Here is a 13,762-nt window from a genome sequence, read left to right as displayed (position 1 = left end):
AAGACAAAAGTAGAAAGAACATTACAGAATTTCAGTGCCATCATTGAACCTTCTGGTGTGCTATTTATATTACAGAAGTGTAAACCCACAACTTCCCTTCCGTATCGTTAAAACACTTCAATTGTTTGTTGGTTATACTCTGAATTGGTCATTTTAAGTTAAATAATGAGCAGACTGAGCAGAAACTCTCAAACACAGTACAGCAAATGAAAAGAAAATCTAGTTCATAAATTGTGCAGAAGGGTTTTGTTTCTGGTGTTAGGGCATGGAGAGAATGATAAACACAGAACTTACTGACACAGAAATAACCCAAATACGGGGAGGAAAGTATAAAGGACATCCCTTCAATCATCAGTTTCTATAGAAACCTCAAAGACCTTTGGTTGGGAGTAGCCCTCCATCGAGGGCACAATATTTGACAATTATCTCAAATAAATAAGACATAATTATATTATTAAATAGTGTGCTAAGTTAAGCCACCCAGCAATCCAACCTCCAGGGGAAGAAAAGGAAATCTAATGCAATTCTTAGTAAGAAACGAGGACTGACTGTTTCCCCCAAGACAGACATGAGAGCACCTTTTCATAACCTCCTCACCTTTTCAGACCTTACAAATTAACTAGTTGAAACCAGCAGACTGTTTAAGGGGGAAGAAAAGGGCTCAGGAGGCCAAATCAATATATTTTTGCAGTAAAGCTTTTTTTTCCCTTCTTTTTCTCAAATAGCTTTATAAATATTTACATAAATATTAAGGAAAGGCAAAAATCTCATAAGCCATCTCGGCATTCATGTCTATGGATACAGACAGGAACTAAGAGAAAAACCTAACCAAAAAAAAAATAAAAAATAAATCACTGCTTCAGAATAGCAACTTGGGATCCCAGTTTTTGCATTGATTAGAAGAAGAGATCTATGTGAAACAACTATTCAGCCGCTGAGAAACAGTTTGGCACAGTTCAATGACATTCCTTTTTTGGCTGGACAAGACAGTAAGGTTTGTTTTGTTTTGCTTTCCTCTCTGATCACCAAAAAAATACTGCTATGGTGTTCTTGCCTTACACTGCGCCCCAAGTCCATGGAAGCAAGCAAAGGATGAAATGTGTAGAAAATTCAGCACAAGCGAGGCAATTATATGTTGCAAAGGTTGGTAAGACACTGGTGAGAAAGGAAAATAAAAAAGAATTCCCGCTTCAGATCTTGAGACAAATATTCATGGAGTGATGCCAGGGAAGAAAGGAATGTTTTCATAGTTTGACCCACCATATTCTGGGACAGAGCCATCTCCACGTTTCAGAAACAGGCGGACCTTGCGGCCACCATTTTTAATCAGTTCGATGGCCCGGGCGTGCTTCATGTTCTTGGTAGTTTCTCCATTGATCTCTAAGATTTCATCACCGATCTGCCAATGTAAAAAAGAGACTATGATTAGAAACAAGGCCCCACAAGGGTCCCTACCAGCACACCACAAGACAGTGGCCATAGCAAAGCTGGAACAACTATGCATCAGGTGAAGCTAAACATGTCCAGCTCCTTCCAGTGACCATCCACAGTGCCCAGTGTACAGGAGTCTGGGAGACATGAAGATGATGGAGAAAGCCTGAGGTACGAAAATATTTCACTGCTGTTCTGCAAAATCACATTGCCATTACTGTGCTTCTCAATATTAAGTGCAGTGTTAGAACTGCTGCTATTTTATTTAATTTTGATTATCTGTAAAGTCTTCAGTCAAAGTGATTGCTTGTTTCACAGTCTGCTCCAACCGGGATGTTCGTGGAGCTTTTTCAGGTCTGTTTCTAACTTGGATATAGACACCTACTATGAATCAGCAAAGCTGATTCTGTAAATATAATCATTTATCAGCAGAAGAAAACAAGGCTTGGCAGAGCTTGTCAAAGCCCTGACTTTCACAGGGCAGCACTGATTTTTGCATTACATTTTCATCAGCGAAAATTTAGGACCCACAGATCTACCCCTAGCACAAGACTTTTGAAAATGCCCTTCACATTATATATCTAAAGACAATGATGTATGCAGGGAAGTTATAATACACCTCTAACAGAGGTCCTAGGAGTACATAAAACCTGTCAAATTATTTTTTCAGTAGGCATTTTATAACATATGCCCTTGTTATAATATTTGTCATTTAGCTGATACATGAAGTTAACAATTAATCTTAATCAGAACCTACATTATGATTTTGTAACCCGTGGGCCATAGACGTGTTCTGTCCCCTGTCTGCTCACTAGCAGGCAAAGACTGTGGCTGTTCCATTTTGACTGCTACACGTGAAAGCCCCTTGGGCTTTAAACAACAGATCATGTACTGGAGTTTGGAAAGCAGTGCTGGAAGAAGGGGGTGAAGTCTACCACTAAACACACACTGCTATAGACTGTGTACCAAGAGTGACAAGAGATGCCATCAGCAGAAGTAAATAGGAACCACTTTCAGTTCACATTTGATTTCCCTTCTAGCTGGCACAGCAGAAGGGAGAGGCAGGGAAGTCAGCTTATTGCAAAGAAAGGTGTTTTTAAAGCTGGTTTGCGCCTACCCTCATTTTCCCACATCGCTCAGCGGGCCCATCCTCAGCGAGCCGCAGCACGTACAGATCCATGTTGTACTCCCGGCCACCTCGCAGGCTGAAGCCAAACCCTTTGGCTCCTCTTTCTAGCTCAACAGTGTAAAAGTCTTGGTCCTGCTGGAGAGAAGACAACAAACGCCCAGTCGAACAGAAAGTCAAACACTGCTCTGCTCTCATGTTGGAATTGTTCAATCAATGTTTTGTTAGTGATAATTAGAAATGTGAAAACCAGTTGAATTTTCACACATAGACCAGGATTTGCTGCTTCCTCAGACCCCACTCTGCAGTTTGGAGTTCTGGTGGTTGGTGAAGGGCTGTTGGAATGAGTGGGCTTGGCCATGTCCTGAGGCGCTTTTTTGGGCACTCCTGTTACACAGCACCTCCCGTGCCCAGGGCAGGAAGGGACATTTTGGGAAGGTGGTAAAAGGTTCTACCAACCAGGGAAGGCAAGGACAACCTCCCTTCCAGTGCCAGCTTTAGTGCAATGTCTGGTGGCACCTGGGGTGAACCTGTGCCATGGTGCTAGTTTTCTGTGCTGTTACCACATCATTTATTCCTCTGTAAGAAGCTCAGAAGCCTTTGCATTGTTTTTGTCAAATGCTACTGTGGAGATGTTTCAAAGTCCCTAATGGAAGATGTTACTTCTGGGATGGCCAGTGGCAAGGAAAGCTAACAGTGAGATAGATAATCTCTCTAATAAGATGCCGTCTCTGCAAGCTGGAACACTCCAGCTATCGCCCCTTATTAAGTTTTCCTCTTTTTTATTCTCTGAATTTATCATTTGCACACAACAATACCTTCTGGAGAGGCCCCTCAAAATAGACAATTCAATAAACAAACACATAAATTATTACTGCCCTAAAAATGTCAGCTCTTTTTTTCTTTAATTTTACTCCCTCAAAGTCTCGATGAGAATGTGTTGGAAATGTTTCTCAGCTGAAACAACAGCAACACATATTAAGAAACTAATCAGCAAATTCCTCCTTCTTTTCAGCAGACTGAGGGAGAGCAGCTTCTCAGGAGGAATTTTCAAGGGAGATATTTAAACACAGCCCTCAAGCAGATTTGAAACAACAGTCTGTAGTAAGCAAAACAATTAGAGAGGTACTCCTTACCTGTGCTGCTTGGGGTGGTTTGAAATCATACTGGGATTCCTGCTTTGGTTTGGTGTTGCTCCTGCTGTAACGAGTAAAAGGGAGAGAGGAAAAATACAGCTCATGGCATGTGAAAGTGATGCAGAAGTAGCTGAAGAGAGAGCATGTCAAGATGCCCTCCTCAAGGAAAACAATCTGACCTGGTCTCCTGCGGTATTTGCTGAGGAGTATGTGTGGTTGTGATTGTAGCAATTTTTTCTGCATTGGTCAATAAAGTAGCATTGGAGGATTCTGCAAAATAGATTTTGTTTTTATTATGAGGGAACATCACTGACTATTCACTGAAAGAAAAAAAGAGTTTTGAAAAACATTTCACTCAAAAGCATCATTACATTGTTTTTATAGAACTGGAGATGGGATCAAATTTCTTAATTCCCCAAATTAATATATTAAGTATGTATATGAAACTGTACACTCAACTGGAAAATTAAAAAAAAATAATTGAATTGGGAAATCTGGATTGGAAATCCCCCTGATCATTAGACACATTCATGAAGACCCACTTGTATGTTTTGTCTATTGTCTGAACATATGAATTCCAATCAATTAAGTCTCTAAATATTGTAGGTTTGGTGGATTAATTTTATAGTAGCTATAACAACTATTCCAGGGATTGTAAATTTATCAGTCCTTCCTCCATCAGAAACTGCAATCTCCAGTAGAATTAGGCTCTTATCCAATACCTCACAAGATGATACTGAATGTGGCTAAACCCCAAACTTAATGAAATCCTTCTCTGAAACACAACCCACTACTGCCTCAGCACTGAAAGCAGGAACGTGAAGCCACCTGTACCAAATGCATCAATAACTCTGGGTAGCACTTACAAAAGGGTGCACTGAGAGAATACAGGGAGCAGGAGTAACTTCTAAGCTTCATTTCTGCCATGGTAAAGGCTCTCAGCCCAGCATCACCTTTGCAAATTGCAGATTTCTTTAGGCATGGAAGGAGGGGCTCCAAGGACAGGTCCTGTCTCCTGCTTCCCACAACTGAGATGGGAGCAATTGAAAAGTGACTGTGTAGATGTCCCTCCCAGAATGGCATGGCAAAATATTCCCCTTGTTGTTCTGGAGCTGCATCAGAGACTTCAGCAGGACCAGAGTTAACCCCAAACTCACTTGAAATCCTACCTAAAATTAAGGTCATGTCAATGCCATTAGCCAAATATTAGCAACACAGAGACAGAACTCTTCCATATTGAACTCAACATGTTTTCCAGAACTATACATTGTACCAATCCTGAACTGATACTAGTACTGAAGAGTTGCAAATGCTGAATTGCTCCAGAAGCCAGCAGTTTCTGAAAACACCCTTCCTCTCCTGTGGGAGTTTTGTCTTCAGAGGAAGTCTCAGTGGTAACTCCATGTACACCTTGATGGTGCTTAACCACACGAATGTTCAACACTTATGTTGGTTGCACTTGGAGAATGATGGGCAGAGTCAGTAGAAACACCCACTCATCAGACATGGCATCCCCTGCAGTGGCAGGCACCTGCTCCTTTGCAGAACAGCTCTGTGCCCAGAAGACCCCCTCTTTGTGTCTACACCCACTGTATCCAGGAGAGAACCACAGATTCCAAGTAACTACAAAATACTGACCATGATCCACCTCTCAAGACCAAAATCTAAACTGAATACACAGCCACTACGACAACAGTGACAAAAACTGGATGGAAACATCTGGGTCTCCAACATAAAATTACAAAGCCTTCTTGTTTGCCTCTCAAATTACAGGCATCCACTAATTCATTTTACTGGCTTTGGAGAAATCTGTTATTATTAAACAGAGTTCAGCTGTAATACAAAATTGCAGCAATGGGAGGGTTTTTGCTTGAATTAAGATGTGGTGGTCATGGGCTTACTTGGTCCTAGGAGTTTAATTTACTTCATGGATTTATATTAACTCTGGAGAAGTCTAGATAAGGGGAAGCTTTTTCCTTTCTGTAGCTATTTGCATGTCAAGGGAAATTCAGGAAAAAGAAGAACCACTTAGACAGATGGGTGCAACAAGGGCACAGCTCCTTAGCCTGCAGTGCTGTGCTCAAGTTAACATGCCCAAACCCTCAGCATATGGAGCTGAAGCATCTTCCAGACCAGAGCTGGCTTGTGTCCAGTGGCTCAGAAAGCAAGAGAGGCTCCTGGGTCTGCCTGCACCTCTCAGTGTAGGCATGACCCAACCACACCCTTGTGGTGATGTGCCACTGACAGCTGGCTTGTGTAAGAAGAGATGCCCCTACATGTAGTTACACTGTTGGGGGTTAAGAAATAATTCTGTTTATTTTGTAAAGATGCCTTGATGTTAAAATCTGTCTTCTACATAAGAAAGACCCCAAACATGGTTAAAGTGTTCTATATTCATCCAGAACAAAAGCCTCTGAAATCCTCCACAAATATTTGGAGATCAGATGAAGATGGGCTTCAAAGAGAATGCAAGATTCCTACCCTTTAGTAGGTCACACTAATAATACCAAGCAGAGCAACAACACATCTTTGGTACAGATGTATCTTCACACCACTGTACTGCATCTATCTTTAGCCCACCCTCTCCCATGAGTCAGGAGTTGTGCATAATTTTGCCAGTGTTTTAGACATTGCTTCAGTATGCATGCCAGCCACCATGCAAAACTGGAACAGAATACAGCAAAAATTATCTTTAGTACAATTATAATTGCCTGTTCTAAACCCTACATATTTCACTGATTCCTTGCCCTGTTCTGCCCTAGAACTCTCAGTCACCAATTGCATGCCTAATCTAAGCTTGTCCTCTTCCAGCATTCTGTATCCTTGAATCTGCTGGAAGTGTGGTAAAGCATCATCATTTCATTGCAAATAAAATCCTGCAGTCGTCTGTGGCAATTAACTTGTGCAAGACTTATTACAAAGCAAAAACTCTTGGTGTTTTTAATAATGTTAGAAGAGATTAGCAGTGTGAGTTTATTGTGAGTCTTGTGATGCACCTCTGTTTCATGTTTATCTGATGAGTGGCTTCTGATTTATGCTCCCCCCTCCCTGAAGCACACAGACCATTTATATTTGCCAAAAAACACTCAGAAAGAAACATAAGAAAACAACAAATGAAGAAGAGCATACAAAGACATCAAAAAGAAAACAACACTGAGACCAGTTTCTTGTATCTCATGGGGTTTTAGAGCAAACCCCTCAGAGATTTTGAGAGTGTTGGGTCTTACTGTCTTTTGGAAAATAAATGCAGGTAATACTATGCAAAGATGGCAATCTGACTTGGAATTTCAAAGTGACAGGAAATAAAAAGACTTAAAGCCTGAATTGCTATGAAAGCAGAGTTGATTCCTTCCCTAAAGACCAGCTTTCCATCTTCTCCAGGAATACATGATGTCAATCACAGGTACATGTTTTCCCAACCTAAGCAATTTACATGATATTTGGGACACATAATTGCATGAGCAAGACTGGCTCAGCATTTATGTCAGGAGGTTATATTCTTAAAAAATTATTAAATCATTCAGAAGTTGTTTATTTCTCAGATGATTTTGCTTTTTCAGAAAATAAGCCCTTTATTTATTTAAAGGTTCACCTTCCTTTTTATCAGATACTGAAATACAGGTAATGAACAATTCTTCTCCCAGTTTATCTTCCAAAATAGGCATGCACAGGCCAGCTCAGATGTTAGCTTGATTCACAGCCATTTTATTATTCATGAACACCCTATTTGCTCCAAGCAGCAGAGGATTATATACCATTTGACCTGGTACCCACTAGACAGTAGGAAAATAAAGCTTTTGTGCAAAACAGATCACCCTAAACAGAAATAATTTATAACCAGATCATTTCTCATCCTGGTCTGTGGGGAGCAATGTGGAAAGGTTTCTGCCCAACAAGCTCTTACTTTGAACTCATGCATGGCAGAGAAGAACAATAAACAAAGAAAATACTTAGAATTTAGAACAGCAATTTTAGTTCTGCTGCAGATACTTTACCAGGTTTCTGATCAGTTCCTATCTAGGGATCAAGCTAGGGATTAGTTTAATGGAACTGATGCTTATTTTTATTAAATACTTCGGTGACCTGAAATCAGCATGAAGTGTCAACTTATTATTAGGGAACCTACACATTCCCTCTCATCTGAAACAGTGAGATCCTGTCTAGGGTAACTTAAAATACAGCTTCAGAATCATCACCATTTAAGCAGTCATTTAAAATGTACTGAGCTTGCTCTCAAAGCAACTTACCCAGAATAAAAACAAATCTGCTTTTAAAACAGCTTAAAACATGTTGAAGTGTTTATCTTTTTCTGTGATCTCTTTATAGCCTGCTTGTGTCTATACGAAGCTTCAGGAATCCCACATACTAACAAGTGATTCCCAAATATTCTAAAGCTGCATTATTAAGCTAAGAATCAAACCCAAGTGTATTGAGAGATCCATCAAATTTATGGAAGATCATTTTAATACATGGAATCATTTTAATACATGGAATGCAATATTATTTGTTTTATTTTTATTTTTTTATATCGAATTAGCACCTCCCTGTTAAAAACCAACCATCTCTACAAAAAGAATCAAAAAATAAAGCTATGGGAGACTCACAACCTCCCTCACTGCTAACTCCCAGAGTGGGAGCAGAAATCGAGTTCTCCACGGCTTGGCAGCTCCAAGTGACAGAAAAAGCCCGGGGAACAGAACCAAGAAGGGGGTCAGGTAAGACAGCAGGAATCAGATACTTTACCATCTCCTGGAATGATGCGCAGGGTGACGGTGTTTCCCGCTTCCTTAATGAGGTTGACGATGTCTGAATGCGACTTGTTGGTGATGGAGCACCCATTGACGGCCAAGATCCGGTCGCCTACTTTCAGCTTTCCACAGCGGTCTGCGGGGCTCCCTTCAATTATCCGACCTATTTTGTGAGGCATGGCCACACATGCATTTCCCGCTTTTGTATTGGTTTGGGGGTTGTTTTTGTTTTGGTTTGGTTTTGGTTTTGTTTTTTTTTTTTATTGTTTACGTATGTGGGAATATGGTGAAGGGGAAAAGGAAAAAAAGGGTTGAAAAGGGAAAGAGAAGGTTAAGGGTTAATTAATTAATGCATCAAGCAAAAGTTATTATAGGATAGCTTTGCTGCCAGTGTTCAAAACATTGGCAATCAACTAGTTGAGTGCACAACACTTAACTTCTTCCACAAAAAGGTGTTTTGTTAATCCCTCAAAAATCCCCCCAAGTGGATTTCTGCTAATAAATGGTGCAATCTTTGTTGACTACAACTGCACTCAGCAGCTCCATTATAACCCAAATCTGATTTTGTTTTTGAAGAAAAAAATTGAAACTGTTTGTAGAAAACTCAACTTTTCTCCTCCAAGATTACATCAATGTCAGCCTCTCTAGTCCTTCCCTAAGCCAACTGCTGTTCAAGCTTCTGCCAATGTTTTGTTCTTTCTCAATTTAGAAAGATAAAATCATTCTAGGCCTAGGAGGGAGTGTGGCTCCCTTTCTACCACACAGACCCACTCTATCAGCGCTGCATGGGGAAGCAACATGAAACGTTTTTCTTCCATTGTGAATAAAGGTACTACCAGGGAAGGCACAGGACCACTACAGATGGGCCAAGACTGACAAAGGAAACCTGTTTGGTGCCTCCTCAGCCTCTACTAACCCTTCCTCTTTTATGATCTTAGATGGCACCAGGTGAGAACAAAGAAGGAATAAGGTTCTCCTCATTCAAATACCTCTAAAACCACACACAAAACCATTGGGATGTCTGACACACAGAGCGAGAGCACTTTAGGATGAATGTGTTCTGGAGACAAAATTCTCCTCCTGCTCCATGCAGTTGTTTTGTTTCAAAAACACTGGGCTGTCCACAACATGCAGAATTGGGACACAGGGGATGCACAACATCACTCAGATAAATCCAGTGAGCTTTCTTACAGCTCCTTTACGTGGACAAGAGGCCTCGGGGCACACAGCACATGGTTAAAGCCATGGGGTACACACAGTGCTCATCTCACACTTTGCATCCACAATACATTCACCCTCAAGATGCACTTTCCCATCGCTGCTGCAGTCTCCATTTGATTAGTAGTTTTAGAGATATACACACACATGACAACACTAGAAAGACCATAAAGAAGAAAAGGCTAAGACAAGGATATGTGAGGCTGGAAAGATGCAATGAAAACTGGCAGAAAGTGTTAATATTAGTTACAAACATTAGGGAGATTTCCTTCTTTTTTTTTTATTTTGCCATGATGTTAGAAAGTTTCTCTTTCTGGTAATACAAAACCCCATCCAGTTTGCAAGCTGTTTTGAGGATATGAGCTTCTACTCTATCCAGTCCACTAACACAGATGATAGAGCCCACACCAAAGTGACCAAGGTGGGTTTTAGAAACAGTTTGGCCCATCTCTAAATGCTACCCATAAAAGAAATAAACTACAAAGCAGGTCCAGAGCAAGCACCAGACAGCAGAGGGAACACATCTCATGCGGAGTGTTAGGAAAAAACTGAATATACTTGAAAAAATTAAAGGAAAAACAGTCACAGATCAACAGATCTCCTTGGGAGCCCCTGCACAGAAAACTTCCAGTTAGCAAGTATTTTTGGCTAAAGCAAACACAACTTTTTACAACCTCAGGTCAAGGTTTCTCTGCAGAGAAGAGTTACAGCATAGTCTTCATACAGTAAAAAGTTATTTAAACACATTTGCAAATCTGTTCAGAAGATAAAAGCACGCCCTCCGTTCTAGACTGTGTTCAGTTTAATCTGGTTTACATTACACCACTGTGTAATGCACCAAAACACCTATCTTGGAAGAGCAGTTTCCAGCACCAAGGACAGTGTGAGAGAGCCTAGAACCTGAGAACTGACAGAACTCAACACACTAGTTTTATACCACACGTTTCCCCCTTGAAATCTCTGCTGCCAGACTACCCACATCTCTGCTAGAAATGGTCTGTTTTACATCAACACCAGCAAAGGAGGTGGTGCTCCCTCGATGTATTACTAGGGGTGCCACTGATGGGCAATGGCAAGAAATGTCAAAAATAAAGCCTAGGAGAATGAGGGAAAAGCCACTTCTTGCACCTGCGTGCCCCAGGAGCACTCAAGCTGCACAGGGAGCTGCAAAAGCTGCAAAATGTTTTCTCTGCAGATCACAGCGCTGCTGTGAAGATGGCCAAGGAAGTGCTCTGCCCTTCCTTTCCTTCCACCCCTATCACGTACCACAGACTAAGGGAACACCTTCCTTTACAAAGTACAAGTGGATGCTGCATCCGGCCTCATTTTGGAGGAGATGGAAAGGGAAGGAAATAGCATCTCTGACTGGCTTCCTCCTTGTAATGACACTTCTGCTTGAGAACAGGCTGTTCTGGGCATATTTGCAAAACCAGCTTATGTACATCTCTGCAGCAACCCCTGGAAACGGGTGTCTGCCTAGCAGAAAGACTGTCTTCAGACAGAAACCAGGACCACTTCTATTAGGTCAGGATATTACATGTGACATAGCTTAAAGTTAATTTCTTCCTACTCTGAAGAAATGCATTTGGGAAGAGGTGAAATAGATAAAAAAATATCCTGTTCTTTTAACAGTGTTCCCCATTTTATGTCTCACCAGCAAGCACTATTAATTAAAACTTTCCAGCATGCTCACAACATAATGATGATCAGAATAACCCTGATTGCCAAAGAGGAGTTAATCAGTTTAAGCATTACTGCTTTTAAATCGACTGGCTTTATTCCACCATCACAAGACATATTTCATTCCACCTGCTACATTTCTGCATGGGCAAACGGCATCACTGGGAGGATTGCCAGCTGCTCCTCTGAGACCAAACCCCAGAGAGGCTCTCCCAGAAAGTGAGCATCAGAAACTGCCATTGGTGGCACTTTAGCGCTTCAGGTTGGGATTTCTTATTGTGCTTTTCTCAACTCAGTGACAAACAAAACCCAGGAGGCAAGCACCTACCAAGTCTTCGCCTCTGATTGAACTATTAATTACATAAATTGGGGCATGCTCGTGACTTTTAATTAAACAGATCCCCACTCGCCTCCTTGGGCTGCAAGCCTTGCGTCTCGCTTGAGGTGCAATTAAAAACGCGCAGGACTCACCGAACGTCGTCCCAGCCTCGGGCCTGCTCACCGACGAGACGATGACGAAGCCGAAGCCCTCGTTCTCTCCGCGGCGGATTTCCACGTCGTAGGGCTGCACCACGGTGCTGACCACCCCGCTGCCCCCGCCGCCGCCGCTGCCGATGCCGCTGGTGCTGCCGCTGCCCGAGCTGACCGTGTTGAGCGAGTTCTGGCTGCCCTGCGGCGTTCGCTTCTCCTCTGTCAGCGAGGCCGGCTGGTTGCTGCTGTGGTGGGAGGAGGCCGGGGATGGGACTTCATTCTCTGCCTTGGGAACTGGGGACGGGAGAAAAAAGACTTCAAGCAGGCTGCGCCATTTAGTGCTTGGAAACAGCTGTCTGCTGAGAGAAGGGTGGAAGAAAATCACCTGCTTTAGTCTGTTATACCATGGCCACGCTTTCAGATGTCACCACCAACAGCTCTGCTCAGTGGTGGCACTGCCTGCACACGCTCACCCTGAACTGTGTGCAGACAGGACTTCTATTCAAGGATATATTCATCCACTGCCTAACTGCAGCCTGGTCAAACCACTTCATTGCTGTGTGCTTGGACGCTCTGGAGCATTTTAAACCTGTATTACACCAGTTCAAAGGTGTCTCCTCTAGCTATTGCATCCCCACTTCAGTTATACACGTTCAACCATATGTACATAAATATGCAAAAGCCACAAGGACAGGCAGTAATATCTCCCAACATCTTTTGTGTAGTTTTAAACTGAAAGCTATCAATTAGTGCACTGACTGCCTTTGATTAATGGGATCTTTAGTAATAATAATAATAATCCCTCTACATGAGCAAAACAACTTGTGAACCATACCCTTCTGGACTGAAGAACCAGCAACTATGATCTGTACAGTCTGGTACAGATATTAAATAGTGTTAACATTAATAATAAACAAGTGTTTAACAGCAACTGAAGTTGGAAGGAGTATTAGTTTAAATCTAATCAGCTGCCACAAGGCTTGAAGAAATCTCAAAAAAATTGCTTAGTCTAGACTCTGCTCGAGTGAGGGCCAACTATACCTAATATCAGTCCTGACAGATGTTTGTCTAATCAGCTGTTAAATATCTCCCCAGGCAATCTATTGGTTGTGATATCTGACTTAAATCTTCCCTGCTGCTACATAAGGCTATTATTTCTAGTGCTATCTAACAGGCATATGGAGAACATATTATTCCCTTCCTCTTCGCAGCAGCCTCTTATAATCTTGGGGAGTTTAATACCTCCTCTGCTTTAAGCTAAAGAATCCAAATTTGTTCAATATTTCCTTTCAGACCATGTTTTGTAGAGCTCTCCTTATTTTCCCTGGTCTTCTGGACTCCCTCCAGTTGGGCTCTCTCCAACTCAACTATGTCTTTCTTGAAGTGCTGGACCATATTGCACTAAGCCATCATCTGCTGGGAAATCAGGAGAGCTCCCCCCTGCCTACAGCCCTGCACAGTCTTTTTCTTCACCTGAACCAACCTCAACACAAAGCTCGTGGCCCACAACAGCTTCCACTTCTTGTTAGCCTGTTCTGTGCAGTCCATTTGTGCAGCATATTGCACTTGTCCTTGCTGAATGGCTGCCTCTGCTAATCAGGTCACTTCTCCAATTTAGTGGATCAAAATTAAGTTGAAGATCTTAAAAGCATCAGCAAGAAAATGGATGGCAAACAAAATCTAAACCTGTAAAATCATGATGCAAAAAAAAAAAAAGGACTTTAAAATATCCTTGGATAGAAGTCCTGTCTGCACTTACATACTCAAAAAGTATGCACTAAATACATAGCATTCTTCATATTAAGAATACAGGAGCATAAAATTCTCCCTAAATTAATCTCAGGACAGAGAGTACTCATTTAGGTGAACTATCTTTTTCTACTGGCATACAGATGACAGGAGGAACAAGGGACCAAAATTCAGGAACAGCCTTCTCTACAAAGTCATGCTGG

At 41.8% G+C, this 13,762-nt stretch overlaps 1 protein-coding gene across 50 annotated transcripts in view; it reads right to left on the bottom strand.

Moving 5' to 3' along the window:
• MAGI1 (membrane associated guanylate kinase, WW and PDZ domain containing 1) overlaps positions 1-13,762 on the bottom strand; it is a 323,880-nt gene that overhangs the window by 3,291 nt on the left and 306,827 nt on the right. For 16 of the 50 annotated variants that reach the window (XM_086845046.1, XM_086845077.1, XM_086845089.1 and 13 more), the window contains 6 exons: positions 11,811-12,104; positions 8,437-8,640; positions 3,873-3,963; positions 3,694-3,757; positions 2,549-2,695; positions 1,261-1,399 (listed from right to left, as the gene is read on the bottom strand). In XM_086845046.1, the coding sequence (XP_086701172.1) occupies positions 1,261-1,399; positions 2,549-2,695; positions 3,694-3,757; positions 3,873-3,963; positions 8,437-8,640; positions 11,811-12,104 (939 nt within the window). The remainder of the gene's footprint in view (positions 1-1,260; positions 1,400-2,548; positions 2,696-3,693; positions 3,758-3,872; positions 3,964-8,436; positions 8,641-11,810; positions 12,105-13,762) is intronic. The other 34 variants (XM_086845076.1, XM_086845074.1, XM_086845049.1 and 31 more) reach the window with 5 other exon arrangements.

This window comes from Cyanistes caeruleus, chromosome 11, assembly GCF_971803275.1.
Source record: "Cyanistes caeruleus chromosome 11, bCyaCae1.hap1.1, whole genome shotgun sequence".
Taxonomy (NCBI): domain Eukaryota; kingdom Metazoa; phylum Chordata; class Aves; order Passeriformes; family Paridae; genus Cyanistes; species Cyanistes caeruleus.
The sequence above is the reverse complement of the archived record's forward strand: the minus strand, read 5'-3'. Positions and strand labels throughout refer to the sequence as shown.